This window comes from Callorhinus ursinus, unplaced genomic scaffold, assembly GCF_003265705.2.
Source record: "Callorhinus ursinus isolate GAN/ISIS: 27379988/994484 unplaced genomic scaffold, GSC_fseal_2.0 scaffold98, whole genome shotgun sequence".
In the NCBI taxonomy this organism is placed as follows: Eukaryota; Metazoa; Chordata; class Mammalia; order Carnivora; family Otariidae; genus Callorhinus; species Callorhinus ursinus.
The window spans coordinates 1,745,024-1,767,968 of NW_027397160.1; the positions used below are offsets into that span (position 1 = coordinate 1,745,024).

General features: G+C 42.7%; 1 protein-coding gene across 3 annotated transcripts in view; it reads left to right on the plus strand.

Moving 5' to 3' along the window:
• PRMT2 (protein arginine methyltransferase 2) overlaps positions 1 to 22,945 on the plus strand; it is a 35,838-nt gene that overhangs the window by 2,148 nt on the left and 10,745 nt on the right. For 2 of the 3 annotated variants that reach the window (XM_073888919.1, XM_025863454.2), the window contains exons 2-6: positions 841 to 939; positions 7,299 to 7,406; positions 8,296 to 8,478; positions 12,327 to 12,488; positions 13,465 to 13,629. In XM_073888919.1, the coding sequence (XP_073745020.1) occupies positions 901 to 939; positions 7,299 to 7,406; positions 8,296 to 8,478; positions 12,327 to 12,488; positions 13,465 to 13,629 (657 nt within the window). In that variant the 5' untranslated portion in view covers positions 841 to 900. Of the gene's footprint in view, positions 1 to 837; positions 940 to 7,298; positions 7,407 to 8,295; positions 8,479 to 12,326; positions 12,489 to 13,464; positions 13,630 to 22,945 lie in introns of all 3 variants that reach the window. The other variant, XM_073888918.1, reaches the window with a different exon arrangement.

The following is a 22,945-nucleotide window of genomic DNA, read 5'->3' on the forward strand; positions in this document are numbered from 1 at the left end:
AGGGCTGTGATGCTGTGACAGTCTCCCATTGGCCGGGCTGTGACACTATGACAGTCTCCCATTGGCCGGGCTGTTACGCTATGACAGCCTCCCATTGGCCGGGCTGTTACGCTATGACAGCCTCCCATTGGCCGGGCTGTTACGCTATGACAGCCTCCCATTGGCTGGGCCGTGATGGTCCCTATTGGCCGGTCTGTGACACTGTGACAGCCTCTCTGGCCGGGCTGTGATGCTGTGACAGGCTCCCTTTAGCCGGGCTGTGACGCTGTGATGGTCTCCCAGTGGCCAGCTGTGACAGTGTGACAGTCTCTCTGGCCGGGCTGTGCAGGTCTCCCGTTGGCTGGGCTGTTGCCTGGGTAGGAGATCTTCCTCCTGCTATGGTGGTAAAATGAGCTTTCTCCTGTTGGGTCTGTAAGCGGTGTGTGGGGGTGAGCGCTCCCCCTGCTGGCCTCCTGACTCCATTTCAAATGAGGTTTCCTTTATTTTCACAGCAGGGAATTTCAGTTGGAGTGAATCAGTTGGAGCTATCAGGGTTCTAAGAAAAGATTTGACATTGATTTGTTGTTTTAAATCAACCCAGTAATCTAACAGAAACTCACAGTGTTCATTCAGTAAATAAGATCAGCACCTTTGCAGACTAGTGAAGAAAACATACTATTAGGACTCAAATTTTAAATGCTTTCCATTGTTTCTATAAAGAATTGTATTTATAAATTTGATTTCTATTTCGTTCTTTAAACACCCGTTTTACTTCCATTTGACATAGGATCTTTACCGGGACCGTAGAAGTGAAGCGAATGTAACAAAGTATTTTCTCACTGTCTCTCTTTTTAAAAGTAGAAATGGAGGGGAAAATGAAGTATTAAAAGTGGCAGCGATGCGGCAGACCCTAAGAGAACCATGGCAACATCAGGTGACTGCCCCCGAGGTGAACTGCAGGTAATTTCAGCTCTGGTGTGTAAGAATGTGTGTGTAAGGACCACAGACATTGCGGAGAGCATGGTTCTGCCGCCAGTCGTGGGCCCCGTAGGTGGAAGAAATGCAGTGTTTGTAAGGGTTCCACGTGACATTCTGAATTGGGTTGTAAACGCCTGCCTTGACTCTGCCTTTGGTACTGAACTGCTGAAGCACGTACACTGTTTTAGTTGTTTAATAAAGGCCCAGGCTGGACACATTAGAAATGATTGACTTATTCATACTTTTTTTCTGCCTGGGACACACACATCTAGTTTCATTGAAGCTATTATTAAAAAAAAAATGACGCTAAATTTCAAGGAATGTTGATTATATAAAATTAAAAAGCAGATGAAAACTCTAACAAATAACGTTTTTTAAAAAATCAAACATTTTCATATCTGTGATGTCAGTGTTAACATTTCTTTTTTTCTCTGTCCTTCCAGTGGTTGTTGTAATTTCATTTGAGTTTTTATACATAGGAATTTGATTCATAGTTGGGTCATTTCACTAATCTGTTTCTTGAAATTAATCATAAAACTTTTAAATTCTGTGGATGCCCTGTTCTTTTGAGAAATTTAAAACATATTGGCATATTTACAGAATAATGTAAACATCAAGTCCATACCACAGAGAAGTGACAACTTGTTAACGTTTTGTAGTATTTGCTTTAGAATGTGTATGTATATACAGAGGTGTACAGATTCTGAAGGGAACCATAGGTAAAGTTTGCTCCCTAAGCCCAGCCCCATTCTTCTTCCTGTTTCCTCAGGCAAATACTACTGTGAATTATGAATTGATCTTTGTACTTCTGCACCATTCTTTATGCTTTTATACCTAATATAGGCATCTTTGAACAGTATATGGTATTGTTTTGTGCACTTTTAAAATTTGTCTAAGTGGCATCATATTCTGTGTCATCTGCAACTTGCCTTTTCCGAGTGTTGCTTTGGGGGGTTTGCCCTTGATGTGTGTGTAGAACTAGTTCAGTCCTACAGGACGCTTCTGCAGTGTGCTCCTTGTATGGACGTCACCTTTGTGTGCAGGTCTGTTGCAGTCTTACTGCTGTAGTGTAGGTGTACACCACATTTTATTTATTTCCCTTTTGTTGGACACTTAATGTTTCCAGTTTTTCTCTGTTTCAAATGGTGCTACAGTGAATATTCTTCTACACGTCTCCTTGAGCTAATGTGCTCTGGGGTGTATACCTAGTAATGGCATTGCAGGGTGGAAGGGTGGCATAGTTTCAGTTTTACTAGGTAATGAGCAATTGTTCTCCTGTTTGTGGGTCTGCCAGTAGCCCACAGAGTACTTGCTAACACTTGAGAGCATCAGATTCTTTTTTTTCTAAGTATGTAAATTCAGTTTAGTTAACATATACTATACTATTGGTTTCAGGGGTAGAGGTCAGTGATTCATCAGTTGCATACAACACCCAGTGCTCATTCCATCACGTGCCCTCCTTAATGCCCGTCACCCAGTTGCCCCACCCCCCCGCCCCCCCAGCAACCCTCAGTTTGTTCCCTAGGGTTAAGAGTCTCTTACGGTTTGTCTCTCTCTCTGTTTTTATTTTATTTTACTCTTCCTTCCCTTCTCCTCTGTTTCTCTGTTTTGTTTCTTAAATTCCACATATGAGTAAAATCATATGGTATTTGTCTTTCTCTGATTGACTTATTACACTTAGCATAATACCCTCTAGTTCCATCCGCTTTGTTGCAAATGGTAAGATTTTATTCTTTTTTGATGGTAATATTCCACTGTATATGTATTCCATTGTTTATATGAACCACATCTTCTTTATCCATTCATGTGTCGATGGACATCTGGGCTCTTTCCGTAGTTTGGCTGTTGTGGACATTGCTGCTATAAACATTGGGGTGCAGGTGCCCCTTTGGATCACTACATTTGTATCTTTGGGGTAAATACCTAGTAGTGCAGTTGCTGGGTCGTAGGGTAGGAGAACATCAGACTTTTAAAATTTGCTCAGTCTGATAAGTTAGAAGTGGTATCTTGTTATTTTACTTTTTTCAATTACTTGTGAGTTAGTCATGGTAGTATTTCAGTAATATTTGTGTTTATCCTGTTAATTGTGTCCATCATTACAAAAGAGATTCCTGATACAGTTTGTGTTTTGTTTCTCCTTTCCTCTTGATCTATCTTTTAAGGGGTTTTATCAGTTTTATCTTTTCAAAGAACTGGTTTTGTCTTTGTTGACTTTCTCTTTGTTTATCTGCTTTCTATTTTATTGATTTCTGCTTTTATCTTTATTTCTCTTATTCTCTGTTTGGGTTTAATTTTCTCTTTTTATAGCATCTTGTGATGGAAGTTTGCATCACTGACTTAAACCTTTCTTCTCTAGTATATGTTTTTAAAGCCATAACTTTTCCTCTGATCATCAGTTTGCTGTGCCTCACACAGTTAAATACATTGTATTTTCATTGTTGATCAGTTAAAATACTTTATAATATGTCACAATGGAAATTAGAAAATTTCTGGGCTATTCAGAAGTGTGCTACCTATTTCTGGACATTTAGGAATTTTTATTCATCTTTTTGTTATTTAATTTTGGTTTGATTATGTTTGGTCAGAAAATATACTCTGTAAAATTTCAGTCTTTGGAAATTTATTCAGGCCTGCTTTGTGACCTAGTCAGGTGGACTGTTTTGGTGAATGTCCCACATGCACCTGAAAGAATATGTTTTCTGTGGTTGGTGGTTTTCTATAAATGTCATTAAGGTCAAATGGGTTATTAGTATTGTTCAAATATTTGTGTTCTTTATGACTTATTGCCCATTTGTTGTATAATTATTGAGAGAGATGAGCTTCAAAAATTTCCACTATGGGTGTGCCTGGGTGGCTCAGTCAGTTAAGTGTCCGACTCTTGGTTTTGGCTCAGGTCATGATCTCAGGGTCATGGGATCGAGCCTCCTGTCAGGCTCTGTGCTCAGCAGCAGGGAGTCTGCTTGGGATTCTCTCCCTCTGCCCCTCCCTGCAATCGCCCAGGCACCTGCTCTCTGCCTCTAAAATAAATAAATAAATCTTCAAAGAGATTTCTACTATGATTGTGGATTTGTCTTTTTTTTTTAATTTCCTTTTGAATCTATCACTTTTTGCTTCATATATTTTGAATCTGTTATTTGGCACATACGTTTAGGATACTTTTTACTTTCTAGACTAATTGACTTATTTTTATGAAATCTCTTTTTACCTATGGTACTATTTCTTGCCTTGCATCTGTTTTGTCTTATATTAATATAGCTGTACCAGCTTGCATGGTACACATACACCTATATTTTGAATCTAAGACCTTATATTTAAAATGTTCTTGTAAAGAGCCTGTAGGTGTGTCATTTTTTTTTTTTTTTACTGTCAGGTAATTTCTCCTCTTTAATTGGAGTATTTAGTCCATTAACATTTCACATAGTGACTAATATGGTTGAGTTGAACATCTTGCTGTTTGTTTTCTATTTCTTCTTGGTACCTTTCTCCAGTCTTGCCTCCTTTTGGATTAATGAAATATTATTTATAATTCCACATTATTTCCTCTGTTGGCTTTTCACCTGTATCTTTCACTAATATTTTAGCGGCTACCAAGAAATTGTGATACGCATCTTTAACCTATATCCCAGTCTTTTTTTTTTGACCACTTCACAATTAAGACTCCTCCAAATTAGTTCCATTTACTAGCCCCCAGTTTTGTGCTATTTGGGCTACTGATGTATCATATTTTACTTCTATATGTGTCGTAAACCCCACAATAAATTGTTATCTCCTTATACTATTAAAAGTCTTTCTTATAGAGTATAAGAAATAGTCTTGTTTCCCCACATACTTACCTTTTCTGGTGTCTCTACACCTTATCACTCTGGCAAAAATTAAAGACCATCATAATGCCTGTTGCTGGTGAGTATTCATCAGAGGGTACTCTCAGCTTGGCTGGTGAAGTGTGGAGTGCTACACCCTTTATGGAAAGAATCTGGCAAATGTGTGAATGAAAACCATGCTTATTTTTCAGCCCTGGTGATCTATCTCATAGAAATAAAATGTCATTACATAAGGATAAATGTGTATAAATGTTGTGGCCGCATTGTGGTAGAAAACGGGACACCAAGAGAAAGTCCATTACTCAAGAATGACTGAAGAATCAGGAAGAATTCCTGCTGTGGAATATTATACAGTCATTGAAAATTATACGTTAGAGTTCTAAGAATTGGGGAGTTTTTCACAAGCTATTATGTGAGTAAAAAAAGCAATGTAAAAAGAAGGGTTTGTGACATCCTTCACCAAAAACTATATCTGAAGAACACCTGTGCATGTGTGTGACTCGAGTGTGGAGAAGGCGGGAAAGGCATCCACCAGGTGAAGACGAGGGGCTGGTGAGAGGGTGAAGATGTGGCTGGAGCAGGGGCAGGGCACGGAGGGCAAGCTGAAAAGAAGATGGTACTGCATAAAACTAATCATCTTACTCTAGTAGGAAAATGTGCAGAGGACACAAATGGGCAACTACAAGAAAGATGAGCGATAAATACTTGAGAAACGTGTCTGCCTCACCAGTGACTAAAGACAGATGGAACTAACAAAGACAGTGTTTCTGCCTCAGAGTGGCGGAGGTTTGAGTGACGATGCATGCCCACTGTTGATCAGGGTGTGGGAAAATCACTCCCATTATTCGCATGTAGGTCTGAGGAACCATCTTTCTGGAGAGCATTTGGTGATGACGTTAAAAGTTATAAAAGTACACGGTGTCTTAATCTGCCATTTTCCCATTCAGGAATTTATCCTAAGAAAATTGTAATGGATAGACAAAATGACATATGTGTAAGAAAGTTCGTCTTAACATAATTTGTAATTGTATAGACTGGGACAGTTTAAGGGAACAAAACTAGGAGATTGGATAAATAAGTTACGATTCATAGAATGGAACACTATCAGATGTTAGCCATGTAGTATTTAGAAGTAATTTAATAAAGAGGAAAAATGGTCAGAATTTAATAAGTGGGTGTTATACACAACTAATGAATCATTGAACACTACAGCAAAAACTAATGATGTACTCTATGTTGGCTAATTGAACTTAATAAAAAAAGAATTTAATAAGTGGGAAACATATCACAAGGCAGAATTTCATGATCCCAATAAACACCCTGATGCACACGCTATATGTACACTTTAAAAGAAGCCTGGGGACGCCTCGGTGGCTCAGTCAGTTGAGCATCCAACTCTTCGTTTCGGCTCAGGTCATGATCTCAGGGTCGTGAGATCGACCCCACGTTGGCCTCTGTGCTCAGCAGGGAGTCTGCTTGAAATTCTCTCTCTGCCCCTCCTCCCACACATGAGTGCTCTTTCTCTCTCTCAAAATAAATAAATCTTAAAAATAAACCAGAGGGACACCTGGGTGGCTCAGTCAGTGAAGCGTCTGCCTTCTGCTTAGGTCAGGGTCCCGGGGTCCTGGGATTGAGTCCCGCATCGGGCTCCTTGCTCAGCGGGGAGCCTGCTTCTCCCTCTGCCCCTCCCCCTGCTCGTGCTCTCTTGCTCTGACAAATGAAGAAATAAAATCTTAAAAAAAAATAAAGCCTGAAAAAATATAAATGTTAATGTGTTAACCATCATTATTTCTGACCAGTGGGCGAGATTACGGATGGTTTTAATTTTCCTCTGTGTACACTTGTGCCTCACACATTTTCCAAAGAACATGAATTATGTTCAAATTTAGGAAACTTTGTTAAAAATGTATATGTTGGGACGGGGTTGCTTCATTGAACTGGAACATGTGTTTGGAGGTTCTGCCACCTCCAGTGGACATCTTCCAGACAAGCCTATTTGGATGGAAAGTGTAGACTGGGCAATGTGTGGGATCGGGCTCCCCTTCTGGGTCCTGAGCAGCCTGTGTGAGCAGCAGTGTGGTCCAGGTCAGGCCATGAGGGTCGTGCCCAGTCACTAGCACCTTCCAGGAGCCTGCCCAGCTCAGTCCTTGGGTCTGACGAGGTCCCAAGAGCGTGAGGCCCAGAAACAGGTCTTCTTTCTCTTGGGGCTGGTCACAACTTTCAGAAGGAGTTGCTGGTGATCAGGGTCCGTCACCAAGTAGACACTAAAAGTGCCTCTTTTCTTATTTGATGATCTTAGGATGCAAATAATTTTGTACTAGAGACAAACAGTAAAGGTGGAGTGAGGGTGAGATCCCTCGATCCTGCTAGTGAAGATGACCCAAACTGTATGATTAAACCTGGTCACATGAATCTTCATTTGAAACCATCCTAATAACCTGCAGCCTTTGGTTATTAGGATGGACAGAGAGGGAAAGAAGCCCCATAGTCATCCCCTGTTCTTTCCTTGGCTTTGAGCAGGAGGGAGAAGATCATGTGGAGTGTGGTGACCAGGAGCATCTCCAGGAGGGTGTGCACCCGGAAGAGTTTGTGGCCATTGCAGACTATTCTGCCACTGACCAGACGCAGGTAACCCTACGCACTTGCTCACATGCAGGGGCCGTGGGCCTTGGGTCCGTGTTTTACGGATTCGGCTAAATGTCATGCTAAATGACAGAATTAGATAGAAATTTTGAAGAAGTCATACCAAAGTTAAGAAGTACTCAGATGTTTAGAGCCAGATGAGACCTGTGAGGGACCCTTCTCTTCCCAGCCTAACAAATTGTGATGCCAAGCCTGAGGTGAAAGATACGTGGGTAAGGAATGAGGGAAGGAAGCACCTGCTCCAGTTTCTTTTAGGAAACCTTGACTTAGAACCTAGTCTAGTTAATGAAAAATAAGGCTATAAAATAAAAGTGTTGGCTTGAGGGGTGCCTGGGTGGCTCAGATGGTGAAGCATCTGCCTCTTGATTTCAGCTCAGGTCATGATCTCAGGGTTGTGAAATCAAGTCCCGCATTAGGCTCTGTGCTCAGTGCTCAGTGGAGAGTCTGCTGGAGGTTCTCTCTCCCTCCCCCCCTGCCCTTCCCTCCCACTCACACTCTCTCTCTCAAATAAATAAATCTTGAAAAAAACATTGACTTGAATGTAGCTTTTTCTACTCCAGTAAATGAATCAGCTATCACATAACTGAGTTACAGTGAAGAGGCTGTAGAGAAATTCTGCCTTAAGCCATTCAAACATGTTTACTCTTCCCTTTAAAAAATATCAGTTAAGCTGTGCTTTTCTTTCATGTAGATGTTCCACAAAAGTCTCTAAGTCTTGGTATCATTTTCAGAAATTGTATAATTACCCATTGAGTCCTTTTTGAAATAGCTGTGATTTGGGCCCCAATGATGGGGGATCTATCACTGAGCCACAGTTGAAATACCAACTACAGGTTTTTCTTGAATTTTGACTTCTGTGTATGTTTTTTTCCAGCTCAGCTTTTTGAGAGGAGAAAAAATTCTCATCCTGAGACAGACAACTGCTGATTGGTGGTGGGGCGAGCGAGCAGGCTGCTGTGGGTACATACCTGCGAACCACCTTGGGAAGCGCCTGGAGGAGGGTGACCCTGAAGACACTTGGCAGGATGAGGAGTACTTCGGCAGCTACGGAACCCTGGTACTGCTGGAACCCCTGAGGCGGTGGTTCCTTGTCTCTGGTTAAAGTTAGCTTCAGCTGGGCTGCCTCTCTTCATGGTTTAGAGCAGGGTTTGCAGACTTTTTCTTTGGCTCAACAGGCCGTGTGGCTACTCATCTCTGCCAGTGTAGTGCAAGAGCGGCCATAAAACCATAAAAAAATGAGCATGGCATGTTCTTTTGATTAAAAAAAAAAAACGATTAAAAACTGTAAAAGCCGTTCTTTGCTTGCAGGCCCTACAAAAGCAGGTGGTGGGCTGGATTGGCACATGGTGGTTTAGAGATGTTATCTGAGCAATGGGATTATGAACTTTTCTCAGCATTTAAAATAGTAACATTTTATCTTAAGTACAAAAACGTTACACAAGTCAAAAATAATACCTCTAAATAACTAGCTTGTTAGTTTTTTGTTTTTTTTTTTACCCAATTTGAATGAAGACCTATAACCTTATGGTCCAGACAGCCCCTGTTTATATTTTAAAGCTAGATAAAAATAGATGCATGCAGAATAAACGTTGCAGACATAATGTTGAGTGAAATAAGCAAGACATCAAAGAGTAACTTTTGGTTCAGTTATATCAAGTTAAAAAGCAGTGTTAAAAGATGTTGTTTATGAGGCAGGTGATCAGGGAGCTGGTTCCTCCGAGAATCAGGATGGTGGTTCCTGTTACCAGGGGGTCTGTGATGGTGTCAACCTTAAAAATTAAATAACTGTCATGCCAGCAAAACGTGCTTATTCAGGAAGAGCAGAGGAACTGCAACCGAAGACAAGCGCCCTGTGGGGCACCACGGGCCAGTCTGGAGAACCGAGGCCAGGAGGCTCTTTATAGAGGAGGCGGGAGTGGGCGGGGCTGTGTGGAACGGAAGCCCTTTGGAGGGGGGCGGCGGCTTCTCATTGGCTGAGTGTGGCAGTTTCTCATTGGCTGGGCTGTTGCTAGGCCGGGAGAAAATCTTCCTCCTGCTGGGTTAGTAAAGTAGGCTGCTTCCTCTGGAGTCTGCCACGGGGGAGTGCTAGTGCTGAGCCTGCCCACCCCGGGGCATCCCCTGTCCATTTTAAGGGAGGTTTTCTTTTCTGGCTTCCCTATCCGTGAGGCTGGGGTGGGAAGGTTTGGGTGCTGGCGAGTGTTCTGGTGTGGTTGCACGAGTGCTTGCTATACAACTATATTGACAAACTGTAAGCACTTTTTAGGTAGGCATGTCCTGTTTCACAGTTAGACATGTTACAGTAAATGAAAAGCCCCTGATGTATGTTCATGATTAGAGCTTTCAAACTATTAAGAAAGAGTATTTTGTTGATTTTAAAAGGACCCTATTGGTGATTTGCTTATTTAACAGCTTTTTGCTATGTTGCCCCGCAACAAGCCGTGCTGTAATGGGTTCCCTCTTACAGGAATCTTTAAACTTCTGCTAGACTTTCTGTTGGATAAATGTGTAGGGTGTGTGTATGTGTTTTTTTTACTTTGGTGGGTCTTGCCAATTCTGCCAGTCTGCAGAAAGATTGGCTGACTGTACGCCACCAATGTAGGTGAGTGCTCATTTCACAACCGCACATCTCCAAAACCAAAGATTTCTCATCTTAAAGGTGAAATGTGGTGTCTCTTAATTTTGATTTCCATTTTTTAAAGTCAGATTGGTCATCTATATTTTGTTGGCCTTTTCTTTTTCTTCTTTTTTTGGTAAACTTTCGTATAATTTGCTCATTTTTCTTTTTATTTCTCTCAATTTATATGTTAAATCAGCAAGTTAGCCTGTGCTTATGGTACATATTACACTTAACCACTCGCCTCTCTTTTTTCCCATGGAACGTTTTACCTTTCTGTGGTCTAATTTGTCCTTTTTGTCTTTGTGACTTCTGGGTTTTGTGTCCTACCTTGAAGACCTTTTTCTCTCCAAGATTATAAATGTCTACACTTTCTTTTAGTACTTTTGTGACCCCATTTTTAACAATGAAATATTTAAATCAGTCTGGAGTTTACTAGTTGTAAAGAATAAGGTAAAATTACAACTTAATTTCCCCACAAATACCCAGCTGTTCCAGCATCAGTTATTCAGTGAGCCTCCTTTTCCTGATTACTTGAAATGCACGTTTGTTGTATGTTAAATTTCTATGGTCTAGTTCTGTAATCTCTGTTTCATTGATCTGTTCTTTTCTTCTGTCATTCCAGATGCTTTTCATTATTGAAGATTTTAAACATCTGGGAGAGCTGGGCCTCTAGCAGTCCTCCTACTTTTTAGTACTTTGATGGCTAGGCCGGTCTGTTTAATTTTTTGAAGCTAATTTTATTATCGTTTGCTATTCACCTTTCCCCATGCCAGATTGGCTGGCATTTTAATTGGTATTGCATGGAAAGTCTCCATTAATTTAGGGAGAAGTGACATGATGGTAACATCACACTGACTGTCCCCATTTCTTCAGCCTTGTTTTTGACCATATAGGGTGCTGTATCTTTCTTGTTAAATCTATTCCTATTCCTAAATATTCTTTTGTGTATTATTATTATAAGTGGTTGGGTGCAGTGTTCTATAAATATCAGATTAAGTTGGTTTTGATAGTATTGTTCAAGTCTATGTCCTTACTGATTTTTTTTCTACTTCTCTATCAGTTACTGAGAGAAGGGTGTTGGAGTCTCTGACCATAATTGTGAATTTGTCTATTTCTTGTTGCATTTCTTTTGCTTTTTGCTTTGTATATTTTGAAGCTTTGTTACTCGGTTCAAAACTATTTAGAATTATGTCCTTTAGCTGAAGTGACTCTGGTGTCACTATGACCTCACCCTCTTTGTTGCGGGGAATATTCTTTGATCTGAAGTGTATTTTGGGTGATGATAATGACACCACCCAACTTTCTTCCCCTGACGTCAGCACCATACAGCTTAGCACCGTAGTTCTGACTTTCTATTTAGGTGGACTACTCCAGGCGGGATGGCTGAGTCCTGATTGTGTCCACTCTGATCCTCAATCTCTTTGTTTCTCAGTGCTCAGTGTCTCTGTGCGGAGCCACGATGGGCTCGTGAAGGCCCTTTGCAGACTTCCTGTCTGTGCTGACCTGGTCTGGGTAGCTTCAGTGGCTACCTCGCAGCTGCGCTGTGTGCACACTGGGTTTTGTGCAGCTTGAGACCTGAGGCTTGGGGCGTGGGGGACAGTGCTCTGGGTGCAGCCCTTCTGGGCTCTGACTTCCACCTGTGGTTTCAGGAACCATTTGGAGGAGCCTTTCTCTGTTTCTCTGGGGAGTAGCATGATTCCCATGGGGTGTTACGTTATCTGGGGTTTCATGTGTTTTCCTCCCTCTGGACATGGCTGGGGGCCTTGAGCTCACCCCCTGAGGGTCAGCGGGGTTGTCACGTCCCCCCAGAGCTATAGTTCCATGTGGGGTCTGTGTGCCTCCTCTAGCATCTCTCCTGGTGGCTTGTCCACATTCTCACTTGGTGGATACTTGGCCAAGTTGTACCTGATGGGGAATTTGGTGGTTGCTCCTGTCTCAGGTGGGAACAGTGGTCAGGAGGGCAATGTCTGCGCCACCTCCCGAGTGGTCCCCCCCTGCCTCTCTGCTCATCTGGCTCTTGGGGAGGTGCAGGGAGAAGTTATAGGCAGGATCACACTGAACTGGAAGGATTCCGGAAACTTCCATTTCATTCCTTCACTGTTGTATTTTTATCTACTGGCATATTTAGGTCTTTCGATTTTTGTGTCTTTTTCTCTTTGGTGCTCATGCTTTTAGGCGTGGTATGGTGGGATCAAGGGGGTTAGCTCACTCTCTGATCTTCCTTTTTAAACCAGAGCTCAGCACAGCTCAGATTATAAGCAATGATTCCTAATGTGCATTTCCTCTAGAAACTTCACTTGGAAATGTTGGCAGACCAGCCACGAACCACTAAATACCACAACGTTATCCTGCAGAATAAAGAATCCCTGAAAGATAAAGTGATTCTGGACGTTGGCTGTGGAACTGGGATTATCAGCCTCTTTTGTGCACATTATGCACAGCCCAAAGCCGTGAGTAAGACACAGCTGCCCCTTCAGCAGCTTTGAGCTGAGTCTTGGTGAAGTGTCATCCGTGTGCAAAGGCATCATGTCGGTGAAACGGGCAGTGCGTTCTTGCATCCTGAGCCTGTCAGGGGTCATGATCTCGCTTAATGAGTCACAAACAGCACAGAGTAGAATAGAAAATATCTGAGTGAGTTGCATGTGGTGGGATATTTTTTATAAAATGTTTATTTCAGTTAGAGAAACACATGTATCACTGTGTTGGGGCTGGGCCACTTGTGTAGATCACTGTCCAAGTGTTATCCCTGCACCGAGCAGGGACCACCTGGTAGGGACAGAACAGACCACTCTCTGTGACCCACGTTGGGGTCCTTCTTCCTCTTCCCTTCAAACATGTGTGGGGCCTGCAGAGTTGAAGGGTCATGATGGCCCCTGACACAGGTGGATGAAACTCCTAGTTCATAAGGGAAACTGCAGGACAGTGGTCACTGGCGTTCAGATGCCGTCAGAACCAAGACATAGCACTCAGGACCTTCCTCTGACAACCTGGGCTTGAAATTGCCTCAGCCACTGGTATCCCGAGTGTCGGATTGTTCTCAGGCCCATGCTGGGAACCTCCGGCGTCAGTGACGGGGTATGTGGCTGTGTGTATGGGAGCCGGGCCACTGGGTCTGACCCATTAGGGCCACTGCGATGGATGCCCAGCATGCATGCAGAAGCTTCTTTGCACCAGCAGCCCCCTGTCTGTGTTAGGCAGAAGGTGGAGTTAAGATTGGGGGTAGCTCCCTTGTCAGGGCTCCCTCCGTCTGTTGAAAGTCGCACAGTGTGGCCCAGCTGCTGTCCCTGCTGTCCAGCACACTCCCTTCCTTCTGTCCCTGTTTCCTCTGAGGCTGGTTCTGACTTGGCTGGAGCCACAGGCCCCGGGAGAGCAGATGACAGGCTGCTTTGTGGGTGGGATGCACACTGACGGTCCTGTGATGTGCAGGTGTATGCGGTGGAGGCCAGCGAGATGGCCCAGCACACAGGGCAGCTGGTCATGCAGAATGGCTTTGCCGACATCATCACCGTGTTCCAGCAGAAGGTGGAGGATGTGGTGCTGCCGGAGAAGGTGGACGTGCTGGTATCCGAGTGGATGGGGACCTGCCTGCTGGTAAGGGGCGCTGGGACACACGGGATGGCCGTGGAAGTGCAGATTCCAGGGAGGGGGTGTGAACTGGGTTCGGGCTCTTGTGAGCAGAACATCTTAGGGAAAGCCGGGGCTGTCGCGCTCAGTGAAACCACCTGGTGCTTCTCCTGGCGCTGACTTCTGTTTAGCACAGGGCAGCCGTGAGGCCATAATGTCCCACCGTCTGTGACGTGGACGGACCTTGAAGGCGTTATGCTAAGTGAAGTAAGTCAGACAGGGAGGGACATGTGGTATGATCTCACTTATGTGTGGAATCTAAAGACAGCAACACAAAACTCACCCACCACACTCCTAGAAGAGGGATCACATTTGTGGTTAGTGGGGCGGGTGGGGGGCAGAATGGGAGGACTGTGGTCACAGGGTAGACTTCCGGTGCGGACAGGTGAGCACTGGGCCCGTCATGTACAGTGTGGTGACGACAGCTCGTCCTGCTGTGAGATGTATGGGCCCGTCATTACCAGAGCACCCTTGACCCTCGAGCAACGTGGGTTTGAACCATGTGGACATGGGACTTACAAGGGGGATTTTTTTGATAAGTATAGGACAGTCCTGTAAGTGTATTTCCTTTATGATTTTAACATTTTCTTTTCTCTAGCTTACTTTATCGTAAGAACACAGTACACAATACAAATAACATAAGATACATGTTGATTGTTCATGTTCTTATTAAGGTTTTAGGTCACCAGTAGCTTATTAGTAATCAAGTTTTTGGGGAGTCAAAGGTTATATGTGGATTTCGACTGCATGGAGAGTCAGTGCCCTAATCCCTGCTTGTTCCAAGGTCAGCCGTAGATCTAAGACGTTTTATCACATGGCGAAGTTTTTATCTTTTTAATGTGTCAATATAAGGTGATAGATATTAACTAAACCTATTGTGGTAATCATTTCACAGTATATATAAACCAAATCACCATGCTGTACACCTTAAACTTGTAATAATCTTAGAGAAAAAACATTGGTTGGTGGTATTTTTGAAAAAAGCACAAAACATGTACAATATGAGTCCAGTTTTTTAAAAAAACATACATAGTGGGGAGTCTGGGTGGTACAGTTGGTTAAGTGTCCAACTCTTGGTTTTGGCTCAGGTTGTGATCTCAGGGTCGTGAGATTGAACCCCGTGTGGGGCTCCGTGCTGAGCTCGGAGTCTGCTTAAGACTCTCTCTCCCTCTGCCCCTCCTTACTGTGCACTCACGCTGCCTCTCTCTCAAATAAATACATTAAAAAAAAAAATCATACATAGCAATGACCTTGCTTTGGTCCCAGGTAAGATGGAGTAAGCACACTCCACCCTGTCTCCCAGTTAAAACAGCTGTAGATCCCCTACATCCAAGATACAGTGTTCCATGATTCGTTGTTTGTGCATAACACCCAGTGCTCCACGCAGGTCCAAGACAGGGTGCAGGGAGACGCTGTTTGAGGACTTGGAAAGCACATGGAAGCAGGAGTGTTGGGAAGGAGGACCAGAGTCTGAAGTACACTGACCTGATCTCGAGTTCATTGTTATTCCTCCTCTGTCTCTCTCTCCATACGTAGCTTCAGAAACTTAGATGAAAAAGATCGATTCTTTTGAAAACTGCAAACTTCCACAACTAACTCACAATGAAGTAGATAACCTGAATAATGAAATAACTGATAAAGATATTGAACTTAGAGTTGAAAACCTTCAGAAGAGAAATCTGTAGGCCTAAATTATTTCATTGGCAAAATCTGCAAACACATTTCAGGAAGAAATAAGGCCATATCTGAACAATGTCTTTCACAAAATGGGAGAGGACAGGCTCGTCCCAGCTCGTTTGGTGAGACCTGCATTACCTTAATACCAAACCCAAACCAAAAACTGCAACCTAATAACTCATGTTCATAAATGCAAAAACCCTCAAAAATACTAGCAAATGTAATCCTGCAGTTAGAATAACATTCTAACAAAGAAGAGATTAGCTTTGGAAATCAAGGCTGGTTCAGTATGGAAAAATAAGTCCATGTAATCTGTATTAACAGTCTACAAAAGAACACTCACATGACTCTATCAATTAATGCACAAAAAGTTTGGCAATATTCAAAAGTTTTTCTAATTTTTTTATTGTTATGTTAATCACCATACATTACATCATTAGTTTGTGATGTAGTGTTCCATGATTCATTGTTTGTGCATAACACCCAGTGCTCCACGCAGAACGTGCCCTCTTTAATACCCATCACCAGGCTAACACATCTCCCCACCCACCTCCCCTCTAGAACCCTCAGTTTGTTTCTCAGAGTCCATCGTCCCTCATGGTTCATATCCCCCTCCGATTTCCCACCCTTCGTTCTTCCCCTCCTGCTATCTTCTTCTTTTTTTTCTTAACATATATTGCATTATTTGTTTCAGAGGTACAGATCTGTGATTCAACAGTCTTGCACAATTCACAGCACTCACCATAGCACATACCCTCCCCAATGTCTATCACCCAGCCACCCCATCCCTCCCACCCCCCCACCACTCCAGCAACCCTCAGTTTGTTTCCTGAGATTAAGAATTCCTCATATCAGTGAGGTCATAGGATACATGTCTTTCTCTGATTGACTTATTTCACTCAGCATAACACCCTCCAGTTCCATCCACGTGTTGCAAATGGCAAGATCTCATTCCTTTTGATGGCTGCATAATATTCCATTGTGTATATATACACCAAATCTTCTTTATCCATTCATCTGTCGATGGACATCTTGGCTCTTTCCACAGTTTGGCTGTTGTGGACATTGCTTCTATAAACTTCAGGGTGCACGTACCCCTTAGGATCCCTACATTTGTATCTTTGGGGTAAATACCCAGGAGTGCAATTGCTGGATCAAATGGTAGCTCTAATTTCAACTGTTTGAGGAACCTCCATACTGTTTTCCAGAGTGGTTGCACCAGCTTGCATTCCCACCGACAGTGTAGGAGGGTCCCCCTTTCTCCGCATCCCCGCCAACATCTGTCGTTTCCTGATTTGTTAATTTTAGCCATTCTGACGGGTGTGAGGTGGTATCTCATTGAGGTTTTGATTTGGATTTCCCTGATGCCGAGCGATGTTGAGCACTTTTTCATGTGTCTGTTGGCCCTTTGGATGTCTTCTTTGGAAAAATGTCTGTTCATGTCTTCTGCCCATTTCTTGATTGGATTATTTGTTCTTTGGGTATTGAGTTTGATAAGTTCTTTATAGATTTTGGGTACTAGCCCTTTATCTGATATGTCATTTGCAAATATCTTCTCCCATTCTGTCGGTTGTCTTTTGGTTTTGTTGACTGTTTCTTTTGCTGTGCAAAAGCTTTTTATCTTGATAAGGTCCCAATAGTTCATTTTTGCCCTTGCTGCCCTTGCCTTTGGCAATGTTTCTAGGAAGAAGTTGCTGCGGCTGAGGTCGAAGAGGTTGCTGCCTGTGTTTTCCTTTAGGATTTTGATGGACTTCTGTCTCACATTTAGGTCTTTCAACCATTTTGAGTCTATTTTTGTGTGTGGTGTAAGGAAATGGTCCAGTTTCATTCTTCTGCATGTGGCTGTCCAATTTTCCCAACACCATTTGTTGAAGAGACTGTCTTTTTACCATTGGACATTCTTTCCTGCTTTGTCAAAGATTAATTGACCATAGAGTTGAGGGTCCATTTCTGGGCTCTCGATTCTGTTCCATTGATGTATGTGTCTGTTTTTGTGCCAGTACCATAGTGTCTTGATGATGACAGCTTTGTAATAGAGCTGGAAGTTCGGAATTGTGATGCCGCCAGCTTTTCTTTTCTTTTTCAACATTCCTCTGGCTATTCGGGGTCTTTTCTGGTTCCATACAAATTTTAGGATTATTTGTTCCATTTCTTTGAAAAAAGTGGATGGTATTTTGGTGGGGATTGCATTGAATGTGTAGATTGCTCTAGGTAGCATTGACATCTTCACAATGTTTGTTCTTCCAATCCATGAGCATGGAACGTTTTTCCATTTCTTTGTGTCTTCCTCAATTTCTTTCATGAGTATTTTATAGTTTGCCTAGTTTATCCTTTGCCTCTTTGGTTAGATTTATTCCTAAGTATCTTCTGGTTTTGGGTGCAATTGTAAATGGGATCGACTCCTTAATTTCTCTCTCTTCTGTCTTGTTGTTGGTGTATAGGAATGCCACTGATTTCTGTGCATTGATTTTATATCCTGCCATATTACTGAATTCCTGTATGAGTTCTAGCAGTTTTGGGGTGGAGTCTTTTGGGTTTTCCACATAAAGTATCATATTATCTGCAAAGAGTGAGAGTTTGACTTCTTTGCCGATTTGGATGCCTTTGATTTCTTTTTGTTGTCTGATTGCTGTGGCTAGGACTTCTAATACTATGTTGAATAGCATTGTTGATAGTGGAGATCCCTGCCGCGTTCCTGACCTTAGGGGGAAAGCTCTCAGTTTTTCCCATTGAGAATGATATTCGCTGTGGGTTTTTCATACATGGCTTTTATGATATTGAGGTATGTACCCCCTATCCCTAGTCTGTGAAGAGTTTTGATCAAGAAAGAATGCTGTACTTTGTCAAATGCTTTTTCTGCATCTATTGAGAGGATCATATGATTCTTGTTCTTTCTTTTATTAATGTATTGTATCACGTTGATTAATTTGCGGATGTTGAACCAACCTTGCAGCCTAGGGATAAATCACACTTGGTCATGGTGAATAATCCTTTTAATATACTGATGGATCCTGTTGGCTAGTATTTTGGTGAGAATTTTTGCATCCATGTTCATCAAGGATATTGGTCTGTAATTCTCCTTTTTGATGGGGTCTTTGGTTTGGGGATCAAGGTAATGGTGGCCCCATAAAACGAGTTTGGAAGTTTTCCTTCCATTTCTATTTTTTGGAACAGTTTCAGGAGAATGGGTATTAATTCTTCAAATGTTTGGTAGAATTCCCCTCGGAAGCCATCTGGCCCTGGGCTTTTTTTTGGGAGATTTTTGATGACTGCTTCAATTTCCTTAGTGGTTATAGGTCTGTTCAGGTTTTCTCTTTCTTCCTGGTTCAGTTTTGGTAGTTGATACATCTCTAGGAATGCATCCATTTCTTCCAGGTTATCTAATTGGCCGGCATAGAGTTGCTCATAATATGTTCTTATAATTGTTTGTATTTCTTTGGTGTTGGTTGTGATCTCTCCTCTTTCATTCATGATTTTGTTGATTTGGGTCCTTTCTCTTTTCTTTTTGATAAGTCTGGCTAGGGGTTTATCAGTCTTGTTAATTTTTTCAAAGAACCAGCTCCTAGTTTCATTGATCTGTTCTACTGTTCTTTTGGCTTCTATTTCATTGATTTCTGCTCTGATCTTGATTATTTCTCTTCTCCTGCTGGGTTTAGTCTTCATTTGCTGTTTTTTCTCTAGCTCCTTTAGGTGTAGGGTTAGGTTGTGTATTTGAGACCTTTCTTGTTTCCTGAGAAAGGCTTGTATTGCTATATACTTTCCTCTTAGGATTGCCTTTGTTGCATCCCAAAGATTTTGAACTGTTGTGTTTTCATTTTCATTTGTTTCCATGAATTTTTTAAATTCTTCTTTAATTTCCTGGTTGAGCCATTCATTATTTAGTGGGATGCTCTTTAGCCTCCATGTATTTGAGTTCTTTCCAACTTTCCTCTTGTGATTGAGTTCTAGTTTCAAAGCATTGTGGTCTGAAAATATGCAGGGAATAATCCCAATCTTTTGGTACCGGTTGAGACCTGATTTGTGACCTAGGATGTGATCTCTTCTGGAGAATGGTCCATGGGCACTAGAGAAGAATGTGTAATCCGTTGCTTTGGGATGGAATGTTCTGAAGTTCTGTGAAGTCCATTTGGTCCAGTGTGTCATTTAAAGTCTTTATTTCCTTGTTGATCTTTTGCTTAGATGATCTGTCCATTTCAGTCAGGGGGGTGTTAAAGTCCCCCACTATTATTGTATTGTTGTCAATGTGTTTCTTTGCTTTTGTTATTAATTGCCTTATATAATTGGCTGCTCCCATGTTAGGGGCATAGATATTATAATTGTTAGATCTTCTTGTTGGATAGACCCTTTAAGTAGGATATAGTGTCCTTCCTCATCTCTTATTACAGTCTTTGGTTTAAAATCTAATTTGTCTGATATAAGGATTGCCACCCCAGCTTTCTTTTGGTGTCCCATTTGCATGGTAAATGGTTTTCCACCCCCTCACTTTCAATCTGGGGGTGTCTTTGGGTCTAAAATGAGTCTCTTGCAGACAGCATATCGATAGGTCTTGTTTCTTTTAGACAATCTGATAGCCTGTGTCTTTTGATTGGGGCCTTTAGCCCGTTTACATTCAGGGTAACTATTGAAAGATATGAATTTAGTGCCACTGTATTGCCTGTAAGGTGACTGTTACTGTATATTGTCTGTGTTCCTTTCTGGTCTACGCTGCTTTTAGGCTCTCTCTTTGCTTAGAGGACCCCTTTCGATATTTCTTGGAGGGCTGGTTTCATGTTTGCAAATTCCTTTAGTTTTTGTGTGTCTTGGAAGCTTTTTACCTCTCCTTCTATTTTCAACGACAGCCTAGCTGGATATAGTGTTCTTGGCTGCATATTTTTCTCATTTAGTGCTCTGAATATATCATGTCAGTCCTTTCTGACCTGCCAGGTCTCTGTGGATAGGTCTGTTGCCAGTCTGTTGTTTCTACCGTTATAGGTTACATATCTGTTCTCCCGAGCTGCTTTCAGGATTTTCTCTCTGTCTCTGAGACTCGTAAGTTTTCCTATTAGATGTCGGGTTGTTGACCTATTTTTATTGATTTTGAGAGGGGTTCTCTGTGCCTCCTGGATTTTGATGCCTCTTTCCTTCCCCACATTAGGGACGTTCTCTGCTATAATTTGCTCCATTATACCTTCTGCCCCTCTCTCTCTTTCTTTTTCTTCTGGGATCCCAATTATTCTAATGTTGTTTCGTCTTATCATATCACTTATCTCTCGAATTCTGCCCTCGAGATCCAGTAGTTGTTTATCTCTCTTTTTCTCAGCTTCTTTACTTTCCATCATTTGGTCTTCTATATTGCTGATTCTCTCTTCTGCCTCATTTATCCTCGCAGTTAGTGCCCCCATTTTTGATTGCACCTCATTAACAGCCTTTTTGATTTCAACTTGGTTAGATTTTAGTTCTTTTATTTTTCCAGAAAGCGTTTCTCTAATAACTTCCATGCTTTTTTTCAAGCACAGCTGGTATCTTTAAAATCATGATTCTGAACTCTAGGTCTGACATCGTACTAATGTCCGTATTGAGTAGGTCCCTGGCAGTCGGTACTATCTCTTGTTCTTTTTGTTGAGGTGATTTTTTTCCATCTTGTCATTTTGTCCAGAGGAGAACAGATGAATGAGAGAACAAAATGCTAACACGTTAACAACGTCCCCAGAAAATATACTCTAAACAAATCAGAAAAGACCTGAAACCAGGGGAAAAGAAAGGGAAAGAAAGAAGAAAGAGAAAAAAAAGAAAAAGTCAAAGATAAAAACAAAAACAGAACAAAACCAAAAAAACAGAGCAGGCTGGTGCATAGATCAGTGCCACACACTAGATTTTGGGTATATTTTGATCTGTTAGAAGAAAGTGCCTCCCAAAATTTTAAAGAAAGACTTATATATGTACAAAAATAAGGGTTGATACGACGAAGGGATAGAATATGACTGTAAAGATGAAAATTATAGGGGCGCCTGGGTGGCTCAGTTGGTTAAGCGTCTGCCTTCGGCTCAGGTCATGATCTCGGGGTCCTGGGATCGAGCCCTGCATCAGGCTCCCCGCTCAGTTGGGGAGCCTGCTTCTCCCTCTCCCTCTGCCTGCCACTCCCCCTGCTTTGTGCTCTCTCTGTCAAACAAATAAAACCTTTAAAGAAATGAAAATTATAAAAAATTTTATAAAAGGAATTGATAAGTTGTTTGAAAAAAGAAAGAAGAGGATTTAAAAAAAAAAAAGGAAAGAAAAAAAGGGGAGAGAATGTGATCAGGCAGGAGACTAGAACAAAGCCATACACTAGAGATTTAGGGTATGTTTTGATCTGTTAGAAGAAACTGTATCTCAAAACCTTAAAGAGAGAACAACTTATATATATATGCCAAAAATAAGGGTAACTACTATGAAGGGATAGAATATGCCTCTAAAAATGAAAAATAAAAATGTTTTTTTAAAAAAGGTATTGATAATGGGCGCCTGGGTGGCTCAGTTGGTTAAGCGATTGCCTTCGGCTTGGGTCATGATCCTGGAGTCCCGGGATCGAGTCCCGCATCGGGCTCCCTGCTCAGCGGGGAGTCTGCTTCTCCCTCTGACCCTCCCCCCCATGCTCTCTCTCATTCTCTCTCTCTCTCAAATAAATAAATAAAAAATCTTTTTAAAAAAAGGTATTGATAAGATGTTGGTTGAAAAAGGGAAAAAGAAAAATTTTAAAAAAAGTTAAAAAAAATTAACTGAAAGACTAAAGAATCATGGTAAAAAAGCCATGAATTCTATGTGCAGTATTCCCCTAGCGCTGGGTTTCTGCCATTCTCATTGATCAGTAAACTTGGTCTTGGCTGGTGGTTCTTGCTGATATTCTGGGGGAGGGGCCTGTTGCCGTGGTTCCCAAAGGTCTTTGCTGGAGGCGGAATTGCCCCGCTCTTGCCTGGTCCAGGCTAAGTAATCTGCTCGGGTTTGCTCTCGGGAGCTTTTGTTCTCTGCAAGCTCTCCGTACAGCTTTGGAGGATGAGAGTGAAAATGGCGGCCTCCCAATCTCCGCCCGGAGGAGCTGAGAACTTGGGGCTCCACTCCTCAGTGCGCCCCCAGAGAAAAAGCAGTCACTCCCATCTCCCCGGTCTCCGGCCGCACTCCGTGCTCACCTGGCCTGTGATCGAGCGTTTCTATCTCTGGCACCCGACCCCATGTGGAATCTCCAAACCCAGCAGATCCCTGCGGTGCGCTCCTGCGCCGCTCCTCCCCGGGGGAGGAAGGGGAGTCTCCTCGGATCTGCCGCTTGTTGGGTCCCTGCTGGAGGAGCAGTGGCCCGACTGGGCCGCGGATCACAGTTTATGGCAACCCCGAGCTGAGAGCCCGCGCCTCGGCTCCGTCTCTGCAGCCGGCTTTCCCGCTCCGATCCCTGGGAGCTCTGGCGCACTCAGGCACCCCCGGTCTTTCTGTGACCCCAAGGGTCCTGAGACCACACTGTCCCGCGAGGGTTCCACCCCCTGCTTAGCCGCTGGAGCGACGTCCCTCAGCAGAGCCCACTCCTAAAACTTCCGATTTTGTGCTCCGTGGCTCTAGCACTTGCCAGAAGCGGCCGGCGGAGGCCCCTCCCCCGCCGTCG